Source organism: Culex quinquefasciatus, chromosome 2 (genome assembly GCF_015732765.1).
Source record: "Culex quinquefasciatus strain JHB chromosome 2, VPISU_Cqui_1.0_pri_paternal, whole genome shotgun sequence".
Lineage (NCBI taxonomy): Eukaryota > Metazoa > Arthropoda > Insecta > Diptera > Culicidae > Culex > Culex quinquefasciatus.
The window spans coordinates 54,424,305-54,442,905 of record NC_051862.1 but is presented as its reverse complement, the minus strand read 5'-3'; the positions used below and the strand labels follow the sequence as shown (position 1 = coordinate 54,442,905).

Genomic DNA, 18,601 nt, shown 5'->3' with positions numbered 1-18,601 from the left:
AGGCAATGCTGTAGAGCGAATAATTTGATTTATTTGATGGAAATTCTTATTATGTGGCCAAACCAAAAAAATTGTATTTAACTTTTGTAATTTTAGTTTCATTTCAATTTCAAATCAACACAATTGCGTTAAAATTGAGAAAATTGTCTACAACTTTCCCGAAGAAAGGTTTTTTTTGCTCGAAAATCGCGTTTTAGACAAGTTTTGAGCACTCTGTTTTTTTGGTAAGATTTTGATGGTGAGGATGATGGAGATAAATTTTACATATAGTGATTATTTTTTCATTTCAATTTGCTATTTCTGGACCCTGAATTCAGAACCATCAATGACAGTCATTGCTCCAAAAGTGAGGGACACCATCTACCACCTTAACCTTTCTAAAAAAATCATTTCATATTTTTAAATTATTTTCACTAACTTTTGTATTTTTTAATCACATGATTGATTATTTCATTAACATTTTGTGGGAAAGCCAGAAATCCTTGAAATTTTTATGTCTTCACAAAATTGTCATTTTCAGTTTTAATCCATATGATTTTTAAAATTGATAACCTCGTTTACCTGCAAAACACTGTTGATTCAGAAAAAAAAACAAAATAAATCAATTACTTGTTTAACATTACGATATTCAAATTTTGGAATTAAAGTCAAAGCTATCAAATGTGTTCATCTAAAGACATCAAAAATCATACAATAAGGTAAGGTAACAGATTAAAAAAGTATGGCAAATAAAATTGAAACATTCGATTGAATTTTTTTTATGTTCAATTCAGCTGCTCGAGCAAAAAAAATGTTTTTGGTTTTGAAAAACGGATTTTTTTATTTTCCATCAAATTCATTTTTTTTCCATTTGTAAATAATCCGTCTACAATTGGGTTGATTTAGTTAATTAAAGAAGGAAAAAACGCAAAGACATCTGAAATTGTTAAGTATTCGCTCTTCACTGCATCCAATTAGATAATTTTCAATATTTCAATAACTTATTTTGAAAAACTTTTGATCAAAGTGCTTTTTTTAAGTTTTTTGATGCAAAGTGCCATGTAAAATTATTCCATGAAAAAAATATTATTTAAACGCAAAATATTACCAAAAACTGATTTTTCAACTATTTGGGTAATTTCTGAGGTCAGAACCAGATTCAGCGGCCAAAATTACATGGAAAAACATATATATATTTGGACAATTTTCGAATTTCGTTAGGGTGGTCCCATATGGTTTTCCAGTTAAAATTACACAGAAAAAAATATGTGAATTTTCTCGACACGGAAAAAGTGAATTAGCATAGCATAGCATAGCATTGGTGTCTACCCGTAGCTGCTACTTCGTTATTGACCAGAACCCCCAAACATTGCTCCGTGGACCACAGATGAAAAGTAGGAACCAATCATCACCCCTTCGCAATTTTCAAAGGTCCCTATCGTGCTGATCAATACCGACGCCGGCCACGACCAGTGGTAAGACACGGGGAAGTGGATGGGAATGTTAGTCCGATACTTGAGTGATGGGACCGCCAAATCGACTGCGTCTCCGACAAAGTATCACATGAGTTTTGAGAGGTTAGTAAGATGGGTATGAGGTCAGGATTCACTGTGGTAGGTGATGCGACCATGAGCAATTTGTTTATGGGTTGACATTTTAAAAATCTTAGGCAGCCGGCTGCGGAAAGATACCTATATAGGGATTTAAATATAGTATTAATTCGACCGCGATTCTCCCGAAAAACTCCGTCGGCGTGCCTTCCGATCAACGGTGATGTAGGAAGGGCTTCATTCATTAAAATTATTTTATATCATAAGCCTTAAAACATATCCGTCGACGTGCCTTCCGATCCTCGATGATATGGAAAGGACTTAATCCAGCAATACGACTTGCTTGTCTCAAAAACAAAAATCGGATCGTTTCTATCGAAAACTATATAAAGAGAACAAAAATAAAATTCATCGGCCAACGAACGCGCGAACAAAAACTAAATGAAAAAAGAAGAAGAAGAAATCCAATCACCCCATGTACACAAATAGCGACACAAAAAAGACGGAAAATAACACGGAAAAACAGGACTGCGCGTCCACACAGGCACCGCACTCTACTCGACACGGAAAAAAGTGAATTACATGTAAACTCAGTTGATGTAAACGTGAGATTCGATGAAAACGGTTGAATCACACGTAAAATCATGTTCATGTAAATTCATGTGTTATAATTTGTTGCAAATTTACATCAAATTGCATTTTAATTTCAATGTTTAATGACGTGCAAAAGTGTTATATCATAAATGATGTAACATTCGGAAATATTTTTTATTGTGTAGAATTTTTCAAATGAAATTATCTCGAGTTAAAAGAAAAAATCCCTGTGATTTTTTCAGCGTTTGTAGTGCTGGATCTCCTTTTTCTAATGCAACCTGGCGCTTCAAATTTGGCTTGCCCCTTTTTCGAGATATTTAAGTTTTAATTTTGCATCTTTTTTACCTTAAAATGACGGAAACGTTTGACTCTTAAGTCCAAATTGACATATAAAGAAATAAAAATAATTATTTTTTAGAGCTCTCACCTTGAATTTCCACGTTTAAAAAACTGATTTTTGAAGATTTGCTCAGATGCTTTCAATGAATTTGGTCGTAAAAGGCGTAGATTACGAGATATAATTTTGGTGTCTTCGACAAAGTTGCTTGGATTAGCAAACCTAACAAATTTCTACAAGACAAAAAAATCTCAAAAATATTCCTGAAAAGTTAGGATCCAAAACTTCACCATCGTTTGGAAAATCCATTTCCCACTTAATTTTGCGATCTGGACCACAGTGGAATGGAATAACATGCTGATTTCAATTTTTTTGAAAACTCAACTTAAAATATACAGTAATTTATTCAAGTCAATTAGTGTTTATTAGATTTTACCAGTTCTGCTCCAGGATGTTACATTTGCAATTCAGAGATTTGGAGAACCTTTCAACTGAGATCAATTCATAAGCCTTTACAGGGAGGGTACATGTTACTAAGTTTAAATTTTGCTAGCTGCGTGCTCTTTTAGGGAAAATATTTTTGAGAAAAAAATAACCCTAGATCTATGTTTGGCTTTACACAGTAATTTAGATTTGATATTAGCATGATATTTTTAGTTTGTTTTTGTGGCCGTGAAATAAAGTGAACATTAATTATATGACATTTTAAGCTCACTTACTATGCTAACTAATCAAAAAACTTATTGAAAAAATGTAGAGCTTTTTGTTTGAAAAATTGAAGAATTCTGTTAAATTAGTTACATGGAGAAAAAAGAGTTCCCAAAATCGTGAACAAGCGTTCATGAAAATAGGAACCACGAACAAAGTTTTCAAATCTCATGATACGTTTTTGGAAATCGTACCATGGGATTTGAACACTTTGTTCGTGGTTCCCATTTTCATGAACGCTTGTTCACGATTTTGGGAACTCTTTTTTCTCCGTGTACGCGGTGTGATTTGTAGAACTAAGTTAAGGTCAAAAAGTCTGATATTTTGCATAATTTCTTTCTCGTCATTTTATGAGAAGCATCGAAGTATTTCGTCGAGTTGACCTGATCAACTTAAAAAAAAATTATTTGATATTTCTCTAGAAAAGTTGCTGTTCTCGGAAAAATACACCACATTTAATTTAAATTCAATTAATTGAAGAAATTTCAAAGTAACAAGTGCTATCTAAATTTTAAATTAAGCACAAAATTTGCATCATATTATGAGAAGCAGAAGTCAATCAAAATGACAGGTCATCGAATGTATACTTTGCCTCTGATCAGTACTGAAGTCAATTAAAAAATCTTCCATTGAGCAAGTCCGTGCCCAAAGTCCCTAGACAGAATTAACCATCGTCACGCAGACCACGTGGGAGGTCCTCTTTTAATAAGCCTCTTATTCTTTTAAGCACGGATCGTGAGCTTCCCACGCGTAAATGTATTTAGTCCTTCCGATAAAAGTCTTGTTTGCTTGCCATTTTAAGCCGGTGCATTAGACTGCCCCGTTGATGGGGAGCCAAAATCTCAAGAAAATAAAATGTTGTCATATTTTTTTCTTTTCACAACTTGTGGTAACACGAGCCCATAATGACACCATAATTACGTACTCGTAACTTTGGGATGCTCAGTCTGCCGCACTAGAAGGCCACTTTACCAAAGTTGGTTTGTTTTGTGCAATATCACTTATCGCTGTTGAATCGAGATTTCATACACTCTCTCAAAGCTCCGCCAACGCAATTTCTGCGAGCGTTATAACGAACTACCCTCACCCAGTGCTGACACAGTGAAATTTTTTTAAGTGAGCTTGCATAAAATTTATTTAAAAAATCAAAGTTACAAGAAAGGTTTGAAAAAATAATAATTTTCCAATAATCAACTATCAGAAATTTTTACTGTGCACACGTACGGCACATTCCCACACATCGTAAGCTTTCACACCATCACCGTCATCGTCTGCTGAAGGATGCTCGAAAAGAGCTGCTCTCGAGAAAAAATGACTTTGATCGACTTGTCAACGACGACGCGTTTGAAGAGGCGCAAGGAAAGCTTTCTTTCAGGCTGGCAAGTGCCTGGATCTTGTTGCGGCGCGAGATTTCCGCCTCCGATATTGATAGTTTGCTAATAAATGCTTTGTAAGGAGCGGGCCTTTGAGTGGTATAAAAAAAGAACATGTGCCCCTTCGAACTGAAGTGTTTACGACTTTGTGCAAAATTTGTGGGAGTCTTGTTGAAAATGGAGGCAAATTGAGAAAAAATCGTGATTGAATGCATATCAAAATATAAGCATTAAAACTAAAATTAACTGTAATATTTTGAAAATCAGAAAATGCATACAATTTATGAATCTTCAACTGTTTTGCTGAAAAGTACTTTGAAGATGATAAATCAGATAACAATCTATTCTATTCAGAGCTAGCATGTCCATCTCCCCACTGCTCAGTTGTTCATTATTTCCGCCAGATCCTGTCACATCATCCTGCCATCTGTCACGCTGTTTTGTGTCGGGGCTTTAATTTATTATAATTTTATTCAATATTGCCACCACATAAATTTCGAGTTGTTCTATACCAATCCAGGCTGAAGGGTTTTCCAAAGCCGAAATTAATTTTACTTTCGCCAATTTCACGTCCAAACGGTGACACTGACACACGATGTTGACTTTTTTCCACCCTACTTAATATTCTGGACCCCATCCGGGTTCTGTGGGTCGTCGTGTCAACCATGCTACAAGATGCTAATATTTGTGTCACTTTTTTCCCTTCTTCTTGCAGGCAAACGGTCAGTACGGTCCGGAAGGCGGTCGCCGACTCAAGCCATGCGAGCTGGAATCGTTGCTGCGGGATTTGACCTACCCTGAAGAGGGTTACGAGATGCATGCGGCCGCCCTGCGGAACCAACTCCGACACATCCTGGAACGGGATCCCTCGGACGGGGCCAACTACCAGTCGATGGATGAGTACGGCGGTTACGAAAATTCCGGCCCGTACGAGGACAAACGGTCCTACCGCTCGTTACTGCGTGACGGGGCCTCCTTTGGCCAGAAGCGAAACCTCGGATCGTTGGCCCGAGCCGGCCTGCTGCGGGCACCCCCAGCCGGTGACTACCTTAAGCGTAGCATTGCCACCCTGGCCAAAAACGGCCAACTCCCGTCCCGGGAACCAGACTCGGAAGAGAGCAGCTCGGGCGCGGCCGCCGGCGGTTGGACCGATGCCGACAAACGGAACGTGGCCGCCGCATTCCGGTCCGGGTACATGCTGAACGGCAAGCGGAACATTGCCTCGCTAGCCCGGAAGTACGAACTGCCCGGCAAGCGGAACATCCAGTCGCTGCTGCGAACCGGTGGAATGATGCCATCGATTGCCCCCAAGCGGAACATGCAAGCGTTGGCGCGGGACAACTCACTGCCGCACTATGGCGTGGTCGGGGGTGGCCAGGAAAGCAAACGGAACATACAAACGCTGGTACGCGACTGGAATTTGCCCAAGCAGCAGGGAGGGGGTGGCAGCGTTGCGACAGGTGGCGCCAGTGGAGTTGATGGTGAGTGGGATGCATAAATACTGCAGGATACTGTACCAGGATGAAGAATGGATGTGTTGGTTGTCATTCGCAGTCCTGGATGGAATAGCAAATGAAGGGGGTTGTTTGAGGTGGGAGAGGAATGTGACAAGTGTAGAGCGTGGGTGGCATTCTTTTCTCAATGTACAACTATTGTTGAAATTTATAATTTTAGAAGATGTTTGCCTTTCGAGTGAATTATAGTTGCAAAAGTATTTAATTTTGAACGCATCAACCGCAATTTTGAAGTACTTTCCCAGAAGCAATTCAGAAAATTTGAGCTTATTTGGTTAAGGCATAGTTGATCCAGTTGTGATCTGAAGTTAGAAAGAAATTTCAATCAATTTGATTTATTTTTCACTTTTAAAGTCTTCTTCTAGAAAGTTTTCCTCAATCCATTTTTTTTTTCTCATTTTAGAGATTTTAGGTTTTGATCCGGGGAACAACTTTGTACACCACTGCAAAAAAGAAGGATTGGTTCGATTTTGCTCAAATTCCTGATTTTTACTCGTTTCAATAGTATAAACAGCTCCGCAAAATTGGAGCATGATCAATAAAGTCGATTTCGAATTTGTGTATAGTTGCGGTGAAATGACCCACAAACGATTCCACGTCAAACCAGCAGGATCCAAATCGAAAGTTCTCCTATTTCAAATATTAGAATGAGAAATTTGGTATGTGAGTTCGTTGGAAAACATAGTATGATCCGTATTTTTTTGGCGATAAGAGTTATCCCATCCGGAATAGAATAATTCAAAAAATCTCAAATACCACATTTTTCAAAAAAATCATGGCTCAATTCAAAATTTCAAGTTTTTTTTTTCTAAAATAAGAAAAAAAAATATGACAAAATTACAGTAATGCTACTTACAAAAATTTGCAAAATATCATTGGCCTCTAAAAAATAAGTCTCTAAAATTTGCAAAATCCCAAAATACAGAACTTGTTTGGTAACTGGGTGTTGATTAACGTCAAAAAACAATAACAAAGCATAATAATCGAGGGGTCAGCCGATGCAAACATTATTAACAAATTAGATATAATTTTTAAGTTCTCATAAATTTACATGTCATATTGAAGGGATTTTAAAGGGTATGTGCTGGATTTTTATTTGAAAAGATTTCATTTTATTTTTTATGTTAAGAAAATATAATGCATTGACGTTCCCCTCGTAATTTTCGATCAACCCAGTTAGCGAGCAGCATTCGAAAACTGGGTTACATTTTCAACCCAGTTACCGAACAAGTACTGTATTTGTTTATGTTTATTTTTTGTACAATCAAGTTTCTCGGAAGTTTCCTCACAAATAAGAATTGATGAAATCAAGTTTTTTTGTGTCATATAATTTGCCTGTCATTTTCAACTGATGATAGCTTGAAAACATTCAGTTTGATTTTTAATGTTAAAATAGTAGTTTATGCAACAAGTTGCAAAAAGAAGATTTTTTCAGCACGAGTTGTACATTTATCCAACGAGGTTTACCGAGTTGGATAAATACGACGAGTGCTGAAAAAATCAAGTTTTGTAACGAGTTGCTTACAACATTTTTTGCAATTCCGAAAAACGCTTATTTAATGGAATTTTATGTCAAACATTCATGTGTTTAATAAATTCATCGTTCAAAACAAAACAATATTGAAAAATGTTACTTTTCGATACTAGTGCTGAAAAGTTCAACTTTTCAGCACCCATTTCAGTGCTGAAATGTAGAACTTTTCAGCACTGTTATTGAAAGGTATTCATATTCCATTCTGTTATTTTTGGTAGGGAAAAGTAGGCCGTTTCGTTTCTCCAGAAGGGCAGGAAAAGTTGACAGTTTCACAGTGGAATTGCAAAAAAATTTTTTTTTTGTGATTTTTTGATCTTTTCAATATGTATATATAAAATGAAGAAAATTATCGCTTTCTAGACGTTGTCCCAAGTTATGCTAAATTTGAAATTTTTTAAACTATTTCTACTGAAGAGAGTTCAATTTTCCATCATTGAAAATTGAACTAATAGTTTTCGAAATATCGTCAGTTGAAAATTACAGGTTTGTTAGGTGACACATAGAAAAAAATAATTTTCATGCATTCGGTTATTTTTTGTAAGGCTTTATCTCAGCAACTCACTGTCCAAATTTCAGTCTTAGAGAGAAAATTGCAGGCAATTTTCTCAGCTTTTCAATAACATTTTTAGAGGTAGCTTTCTTAAATAAAGTTTTTAAAAAATCAATGGATGAAAATTTTCTTAAAATATAAAAAATACACAGTATGTAAAAAAGTATTTACACCCCTTGGGCACTATGCACATTTTGTGATGAAACATGAAAAAATTTAAAGATTGACAGGAACCTAGTACTACGTTTTGTTCAGAAACTCATGCCAAACATTTTGCTACAAAAAGCTCATGAAAAGATGATTTCTATAAAAAGTTATATAACAAATACTATTACGAAAATAAAAAAGGTGCAAAAAAAGTTTGTACACCTTTCGAAAAATTAACATAAATAATGTTATTTGTTGACAAATCACCATAAATCCAGTCTCCCAACTCCAAATAGGCATCCTTGACTGATTAAAAAAATAATTTGGATTGAATATAAAGTTTACTAACTACTTAGTATAAAAGTTTATATAACTCTGGAAATTCTATATAAAACTTATCTAAACTTAATTTTGCAAACTTTTAATTCAACTAAATGTCAATATATTACCATAGAATTGCTAAATGAACATTTTGGAGTGGGTATAACACCGTTTTGGGGGTATTAGTATCGATAGAATAGATTTTTCGTTGGAATTTCGTACCAACCCGGAATTTTCTTTAAAACCTACGTTTTAAAATACCTGGGCAAAAAGTAAGTTTGATCTGCGAGAACAAAAATTACGAAATTCCATACATTTTTGGCAGGTTGCTCAAACGAAACCATAACAACGTTTTTGCTTAGGTATTTAAAAACGTGAGTTTTAAAGAAAACCTGGATGTATGGGTATCAAAAGATCGGAAATTTTATGCCCTTTCCGATTCCACATAGGTTGACTTGTGAATCGTGGACTGGTTCGGATGCCGGCGGATTTTCCTACGACGTAATTCCGGGTTGGTACGAAATTCCAACGAAAAATCTGTTCTATCGATACAAATACCCGCAAAACGGTGTTATAACGTCATGATTCGAATTCCCGGACGCTTCGAAACCCGGACACTTCATCTTGTTTTATCAATTATTTGGATATAAGTTCGAATTATGAATGTCAAAACTGTGTCATTTGATGAATTCCAACATCAACTTTCATTTAAAGTTTGTTTGAACGCTGTAGTTAATGCCAAAACAATTAAATACAATAAAATTATAAGTTTACCAAAATGCGAAACATTTCGCTTGAAATATTTCATAGGCGTTCGAAGCACCGAGAAGGCACAGCAGAAATTTATGGTTTTGATTTTCTTAAATTCTAGCAAATTTTTATATAAACTATCGATTGTTTTGATGTTAACAGCTTATTTGAGACCTAAAGAATGCCATTCAATAACATTTCAGTCCAAATTTGTGCGATTCATAAGTAAAATCGAGTGTCCGGAATTCGAAGCAAAAGTGTCCGGATTTCGAATCAGCTTTTATCAGTGTCCGGGATTCGAAGCACAACAAGTCATTTTAATTTTAAAATTCTGATGAAAAAATGTTTGAAAAGACATATTTTGCATGTATTTTCTTGAAATTGTCTGTTTATTCTACATCCTTATGATATTTCTACATTTCCTACTTATTGCATGATTTTTTGCCAGCTATAACAAAAATGATATGCTGCTAAGTGTCCGGATTTCGAATCATGACGTTACCCACTCCAAAATGTTTATTTAGCAATTCCATGGTAATATATTGACATTTAGTTGAATTAAAAGTTTGCAAAATTAAGTTTAGATAAGTTTTATATAGAATTTCCAGAGTTATATAAACTTTTATACTAAGTAGTTAGTAAACTTTATATTCAATCCAAATTATTTTTTAATCAGTCAAGGATGCCTATTTGGAGTTGGGAGACTGGATTTATGGTGATTTGTCAACAAATAACATTATTTATGTTAATTTTTCGAAAGGTGTACAAACTTTTTTTGCACCTTTTTGATTTTTGTAATAGTATTTGTTATATAACTTTTTATAGAAATCATCTTTTCATGAGATTTTTGTAGCAAAATGTTTGGCAGTTTCTGAACAAAACGTAGTACTAGGTTCCTGTCAAACTTTAAATTTTTTCATGTTTCATCACAAAATGTGCATAGTGCCCAAGGGGTGTAAATACTTTTTTTACATACTGTAGATATTGCAAAATGTATACCTTCACGATATTTCCAAAAATCTTTTTTTTTTTTTTTAAAAAATCATGTCTCTAAAATCAGATATCTCACCATCATGAACTAGTTGATTTGTGGAACCACAGTAAATCTCAATTTTTCAGTGTCTTTATCTCAGAGAAGAAAGATCTATTTTGGGTTGTTTAGTTAAGTTAATCATAGAAACCATTTTAAAGTTTTGCTTTATCTCAAAATCAACTTTTTTTTTAAATCGATGACCTATTTATAAATGTTGTACTAAACAACTGCGAATATAATGCAACCTAATAAATTAGATATTATTGATTTAAATCATTTTTTTTGTCATAATTCTTTTAGAAAATAAAACTCGGCGAATTTATTCTTTTGCATTTGTACTATAAACGTGAATATATTCTTTCGTGGTTCTCAAATTCATGAATATAATTTACGATTGCGGGAATTGATTTTTTCCGTGTAACTGTATGAAAGTATGGCGCTGAATACCCCTATTTACACTAAGAACTTCAAGGCGCCTGCCGCGGGATTAAAACCGGTGACCTCTTGATTGTAAATCCAGAGCTCGATCTGATGGATTCACACGAGCGTCTACTTCAAATTAGTCTACTAAGTCTCCTTCCTCCATCCATTGAACTTGAACAATTTTAAAAGCGTTTTTATTACCCCCCGAAAAACATGCTCCTTCACTTGTAATGCCATCCGGCACCCCCTCTCCCACCGGGGATGGGGAGATTGTTCGGCCATAGCGCCACTTACCTAGAGAGCGACTAATCCTCGTTCCCGGGTGACGACGGAATATTAAATTTCCTGAGCCGTAAAACGCGCCGCGGCGGAAAACATCCTGTTGACATCAATTTACGATCAAAAGAGCCCCCGTTGCCAAAATCCAGCGCGAATTTCAGCGGCGTCTCGGTCCCGGTGAGGTTTAGGATAACTTTCTTCTCAATTTTCAACGACAGCCGCCGCCGCCGCCGTCGAAAAACGCGCACCGGAAGCCATTATAGCCACGTGGAATGTTGGTACCGTGGTTTTGCGTGATTTTGTAACTTAGATTGTGTTATTCCGATTTTCAAACATTTTTGTGAACGTTTAGTAGATTTTTTACACATCTTTAATTGTTTATAACAAAATTATAATTTACAAATGTCCAACCAGCGACGGTTCCATAAAGTGTGATTCTCAACGTGTTCTAAATGTTTTTTCTTCTTCGACAGAAAAACGCAACATCCAATCGCTGAAGAGTTCCCAGGGTGGTCGCAAGAAGCGCGAGCTGTACTACGACGAGGACCCGCTCGGGGTGGACGAGAGCGGAACGCCGGAAGTGCTGGAACCGGTCTACCAGTCCGCCCCGCTGGACTACGAGGAGCTGATGGAGGCGATGAGCGAGGCGTACCCGTACTACGTGCCCGGCCCGGACGGTAATCACATCGAGGAGAAGCGGTTCCTAGGTGAGTTCGCTGGCGGTGGTGGTGTTGTTGCTGTTACCCCTTGGGATAGAGGTGATTTGTTGAAGAGAGCGATATTGGATGGTTTGTTTTTGCGAGAACATTAAGGTGATGCACCAAGAAGTTGTCCGGCTACGGTAGGAAGAATTGTGGGCTTGTTGACAATTTATTTGGTGTAATGAGCAATTATCTTTGTAAAATGAGCAAAGTCTCATAATTCTCAAATTTACATTTTTAACAATTAAACAATTTTAATATGAGTTTTATTTAATTATAATATGTTTTTCACTTTTCTTTAATTTAATCTTACTAGAACTATCAGAAAACTACAAGTTTTCTTTTATTTTTATAACTTTGAAAATGAAAGGGATTTCTCGTTTGTGATCTCAAAATATTTCTTTTTTTGTATAATTAACTTTTTATGAAAGTGAACAAAATATACGTTTTTGATTGATGGACTTGTTCCATTAATTCTATAAAATTTGTTATAACAATAAAATTCAAAATTATTTATTTGAATCAAAACATTGCCATTGTTATGAATTTGCATTAGCATTTAATGTAACAAAAATACAAAATAACATGAAAACATTTTTTTCATTTTTGTCACATTTTGAAAACTGAACATTTGAAACATTTGAATGTTTTTAGATTCTTCTTCTGTCGTTTTTATACATTTTAGTTATTAATGTATTTTGTTATTAATGTATTTTGAGATTGTTTGTTTTGTTGAAAACATTATTTGTAATATTTTTTGAATCAATAATTTGTTCGAAACCTTGTCAACTTTGACAAAAATTTTGAGTTTTGTAGAAATTTCTTTTCCTTGAATTCTCATAAACATCACTGTAGACGAAAATAAAACTGAATATTTCTAATATTTTTGTCATTTCTCCATTTAATGAAAACGAATTAAAAAGATACATAATAATAATATTGTTGATGGCAATGAATTAAATTGTTAAAACATTATAATTAGTAAAAACATATTTTAAATGATTTTATTTTGTTGCTTTAATATTTTTGTCGAGCACTCGTTTGATTTGTTTTATTTTTGTTGTTGTCCTCACAGTTATAAAAATATCAAACTTTCAGTTCTTAGCGACTACAACTATCATGCCTGGATTCTCATCTCCCAGCTTTCACTGCCCTTTTATTCCGTCGTAAAATTCTCAGAAAAAAAATTGCCAGAATCTATCTCGTGTTTACACAATCCCGTGTGACATTCTCTTTTTTTCACTCATTTCTGCATTCAAAATTATCCTTCAATGGGTCGTAATGCGTGTTCGCTTCCCAATCCCCCACTTGCGTCTTTCATTGCGATTTTTGAGAAAACAAAAGTATCTTTGGCGAGTGTTTGCGAACGAGGGAAAGAGAGTGCTTATGCTGGCAATCACGAGATGAAAGACGAGAACTCACAAGCTTTAGTGACGGTTGCTATACCTTCTGATGTTTTGGTACAGGAATCGTTGAATGATAGTTTTTTCTATCACTCATTTACAACACTGGTGGTCATTGAAAATTAATTTGTAAAATATCCTTCCCGCCACCGCCTCAGAAAAATACATTTTGGCCCGCAGTACCAAAAGGTTGGGCATCCCTGGTCTACGGTTAAAACTTTGTTAGAACATATCAAAACAATATTTAAAGGTTTTTATCCATTTAATAATCTTTTTGGAAATTTAATAACGTTTCATTTTATACTATTCAAAAAAAACTTATGAGGCAGCATAATTATTCAGCGATTCCACGTCAAATCAGAAGGATTCAAATCAAAATTTGAATTTGGCTCAAATTTGGAGAAAATTATCAGATATGTTTTTTTATTAGTTTAAGGGTGGTCCAATTCCAAATAGGGAGGCCCAAAAAAAAAATGTTTTCTTAAAATTTTGTAAAATAACAATTATGTTAAATATCCAGAATTGGTAATTATTTCCTTTTGAAACAAAAAATAATAAAACGGGTATTGTTTTATCGATGGTTTTTTGGCATTAAAAGTTTTTGAATAAAGCTATTTTGTTTTCTACTGAAAATGGTTTCGCACGGAAAGAAGGTTTATCGTGAATCTTACTAAATTTCGGTTAAAAATCCTAAAAAAATTGGTTGTTTTTTCAACCACCAATTTTTTTAGCTGGAAATCCTAAAAAATAAATCCTGGATTTGACAGCTGGATCCAGGTCCTAAAAATGATAAATCTAGCTAAATTTTTAGTAAATTTTACTAATTTGCAAGCTGGAAAAATGCTGTCAGTCTCAAAAGCTGTATGTTTTGAGAAGGTCTGTTAGCTATTTTAGCTAGATTTTATGGTATTCTAGGAAGTTTTATAGTCAGCCCAGCAAGTTTTTATGCTGTTTCAACTAGTTTTTTTGGAATCATTCTCAAAATTTTCCATTGATGGCTGCGAAGCCAGGTATTTTCACACATCTTTTTAGCTAGTTTAGCTAACTTTGCCACTATTCTTGGTAGGTGTTTTGGTTGGAATAGCTAATTTTTCCACTATTTCTACAAGTTTTCTTTCAAAAGCCTCCGTTCCTGCCTGCAAAGCACGCATTATTCACCCAGCCTTTTTGCTGATTTAGCTCGTTTCTTTTTTGTTCTTGCTTCGTTTTTCGGTAAGTCCAGCTAATTTTTCGACTGTTTTAACTGGTAATTTCGAAATCCTTTTAAAATCCCTTGCTGTCTGTAAAGTTGTTTTTTTTTCAAAAGATTTTTGCTGGTGTAGCATGACTTTCCGCTATTCTTGGTACGTTTTTGGTAGTCCAGCAAGTTTTTGGATGTTTCTATAGTTTCCAGGCTTTTAAACTATGTTATAGTCGATCAAAAATACAAAAATACAAAAATACAAAAATACAAAAATACAAAAATACAAAAATACAAAAATACAAAAATACAAATATACAAAAATACAAAAATACAAAAATACAAAAATACAAAAATACAAAAATACAAAAATACAAAAATACAAAAATACAAAAATACAAAAATACAAAAATACAAAAATACAAAAATACAAAAATACAAAAATACAAAAATACAAAAATACAAAAATACAATAAAACAAAAATAAAAAAATATTCAAATACGAAAATTCTTAATTTTACTTTATTTTACTTTATTTTACTTTATTTTACTTTATTTTACTTTATTTTACTTTATTTTACTTTATTTTACTTTATTTTACTTTGTTTTACTTTATTTTACTTTATTTTACTTTATTTTACTTTATTTTACTTTATTTTACTTTATTTTACTTTATTTTACTTTATTTTACTTAATTTTACTATATTTACTAAATTTTACTCAATTTGACTTAATGCTTAATTTTACTTAAGTTTACTCAATGCTACGTATTTTTACCTAATTTCACTTAATTTTACGTAATTTAAATAATACTGCTTATCTTTACCTAATTTTAATTTATTTTTCTTAATTTTACTTAATTTTACTTAATATTACTTAATTTTACTTAATTTTACTTAATTTTACTGAATTTTACTTAATTTTTTTTAATTTTACTTCATTTTACTTAATTTTACTTAATTTTACTTAATTTTACTTAATTTTACTTAGTTTTACTTAATTTTACTTAATTTTACTTAATTTTTATAATTTTACTTAATTTTACTTCATTTTACTTAATTGTTCTTTATTTTACTTAATTTGACTTAATTTTACTTAATTTTACTTAATTTTACTTAATTTTACTTAATTTTACTTAATTTTACTTAATTTTACTTAATTTTGCTTAATTTTACTTAATTTTACCTTATTTTACTTAATTTTACTTAATTTTACTTAATTTTACTTAATTTTACTTAATTTTACTTAATTTTACTTAATTTTACTTAATTTTACTTAATTTTACTTAATTTTACTTAATTTTACTTAATTTTTTTTAATTTTACTAATTTTTGATTATTTTACTTAATTTTACTTAATTTTACTTAATTTTACTTAATTTTACTTAATTTTACTTAATTTTACTTAATATTACTTAATTTTACTTAATTTTACTTATTTTTTTAAATTTTACTTATTTTTGATTATTTTACTTAATTTTACTTAATTTTACTTAATTTTACTTAATTTTACTTAATTTTACTTAATTTTACTTAATTTTACTTAATTTTACTTAATTTTACTTAATTTTACTTAATTTTACTTAATTTTGCTTAATTTTACTTAATTTTACTAAATTTAACTTAATTTTTTTTAATTTTACTAATTTTTGATTATTTTACTTAATTTTACTTAATTTTACTTAATTTTACTTAATTTTACTTTATTTTACTTTATTTTACTTAATTTTACTTAATTTTACTTAATTTTACTTAATTTTACTTAATTTTACTTAATTTTACTTAATTTTACTTAATTTTACTTAATTTTACTTAATTTTACTTAATTTTGCCTAATTTTACTTAATTTTGCTTAATTTTACTTAATTTTGCTTAATTTTACTTAATTTTACTTAATTTTACTTAATTTTACTTAATTTTACTTAATTTTACTTAATTTTACTTAATTTTACTTAATTTTACTTAATTTTACTTAATTTTTCTTAATTTTACTTAATTTTACTTAATTTTGCTTAATTTTACTTAATTTTACCTTATTTTACTTAATTTTACTTAATTTTACTTAATTTTACTTAATTTTACTTAATTTTACTTAATTTTACTTAATTTTACTTAATTTTACTTAATTTTACTTAATTTTACTTAATTTTACTTAATTTTACTTAATTTTACTTAATTTTACTTAATTTTACTTAATTTTACTTAATTTTACTTAATTTTACTTAATTTTACTTAATTTTACTTAATTTTACTTAATTTTACTTAATTTTACTTAATTTTACTTAATTTTACTTAATTTGACTTAATTTTATTTTATTATTTAACTGAACACAACTTAATTTAACAAAATTTGGTCAAATTAAACTAAAATAAAAAAAACGATTTAATTTCAACTAAATTTATCTGAAATTAACTCAATTTTGCTTAATTAAACTAAATTTAATAAATTTAACTGATTTAACTTAATTCTAATTTTTTTCTGAATTTTACCAAGTGTAACTTAATTTAATTAAAATTAACTTATCAAATTTAAATTTTATTTTAATATAACTTGATTGAACCTAATTTTATTGAATTTAACTTAATTTAAATTAATTTAACATTATTTAACACTATTTTTGACGTGCTTAAAAGGCGTTAGGTGCCCTTTTTGTTAGGATTTGTCAAACATTGGCCAATCTATACCTAGGCATTCTGTACCCGCTGCCGCTCCAGGAGGACAGATGTCCATACAAAAAGTAGAGTGTGGGCAATCGCCTGCCTCCCCTTTTCCTGCCAAAGTGTTGCCAAAGTGGTTTAGTGATGCCCCCATGTTTTCACCTACGCATCGTCCAAACAATAATGAGAGTTGTGGTTTGGTTGAGCGTTTTAGCAGAATGCATTACTGTGAATACAAAGAGACGAGTTGTTCCTTTTAATTCCGCTATATATAGCGGAATTAAAAGGAACAACTCGTCTCTTTGTATTCACAATAATGAGAGGCTCAACTTCTAACCACATTCCCTCAACACAAAAAACTTCTCACCTTATTAACTGAAACTTACCTTCAGGTGCCGATCCGCAGAAAATCTTCCTGGCTTTTGATTTATTCACTCAAACAACACATTCTATCACCTTTTGCACTTGCACTTGCACTCAAACAACACACATAATCACCAAAAAACTTCTCGATCTGATCGGCTCAAACAGGATCGAACACGATACAAGACGTTGCTTTGTTTTGCTCTCGAACTGATGATCTGTCAAAAATCCATGCTGCCGGTTCCAGCTAGTTTTTCGGTAAAAAGTAGGCAAAATTGTGCTGAAACACCATTATTTTTGGTGAAATCTCTCCTGTCATTTTGATTTGTGCTGTCAGTTTTGGATAGCAAATCAGCAATCAGGGTTAGCTGTTTCACCAATCCCAAGTTGGTAAATTTACCTGTAATTTTAGCTAATTTAACCAAAAAAATCACTGTTCCACCAATTTGAAGCCAGCTAATTTGAATTGTTAAATTTAAGATGGAACTCCTTTCCGTGCGTAGTCGGACAACTCCAGGTGCATAAACTAATCTAGAGCAAAATAATATCTGTAAGTTCAGAACAAGTTTCTCAACCGAAACAACCCTCACTTTCACAAGGTTCCCTTGCGCGGGCCGGTATGCTGAACCGGTACCATCGGTTCTACCACAAGCGTTCCGGTTGGACCGTGGCCGATGCGTACGGCGGCCCGAACGACTACGACGATGGTAATGATGACGATGATGATGATGATGATGGTGATGGCGATGATGACGAAGATAACGATAACAGAACGAGTCAGAAAAACGACCGCTACAGAGAGGAAGGTGATGAAGAGCCTGACGAAGTGGTGACCGACGACGACCCCGACGATGAAGATGATGTTGTGGACGGCGTGTATGGACCGGAGCCGTCCCCGCCCCGTAAGCGTCACATTGCCTCGATAGCACGTTCCGGCTGGTCGCCATCCTTCCGGCCATCGCGGGCCGCGGGCCGTTTCAGTCGATCCGGGAGGGCGAGGTCTCACATAGTAGGAAGTTGAACCGCTTTACCGTAGAACCGTAGAAGATGTTCTCTCGTTTCTTACCCGTGTACTGTATAGAACGACAGCTCTCTTCCAGAGATTGTGTCGTGTCCTGATGGTTTGATGTTGAAATCTGGAGGAAAAAACAAGTTGTTTTTTCAAGGCTGCCACGTGGCTGCTTGCCTTCCTAAATGTGTTTCCA

The 18,601-nt window shown here is 33.0% G+C and overlaps 1 protein-coding gene across 4 annotated transcripts in view; it reads left to right on the top strand.

The window, feature by feature from the left end:
- Positions 1-18,601, top strand: part of LOC6047105 — a 53,171-nt gene that overhangs the window by 23,523 nt on the left and 11,047 nt on the right. The window contains exons 2-4 of one of the 4 annotated variants that reach the window (XM_038255910.1): positions 5,257-6,022; positions 11,566-11,799; positions 17,996-18,103. In XM_038255910.1, the coding sequence (XP_038111838.1) occupies positions 5,257-6,022; positions 11,566-11,799; positions 17,996-18,103 (1,108 nt within the window). Of the gene's footprint in view, positions 1-5,256; positions 6,023-11,565; positions 11,800-17,995; positions 18,406-18,601 lie in introns of all 4 variants that reach the window. The other 3 variants (XM_038255908.1, XM_038255909.1, XM_038255911.1) reach the window with 3 other exon arrangements.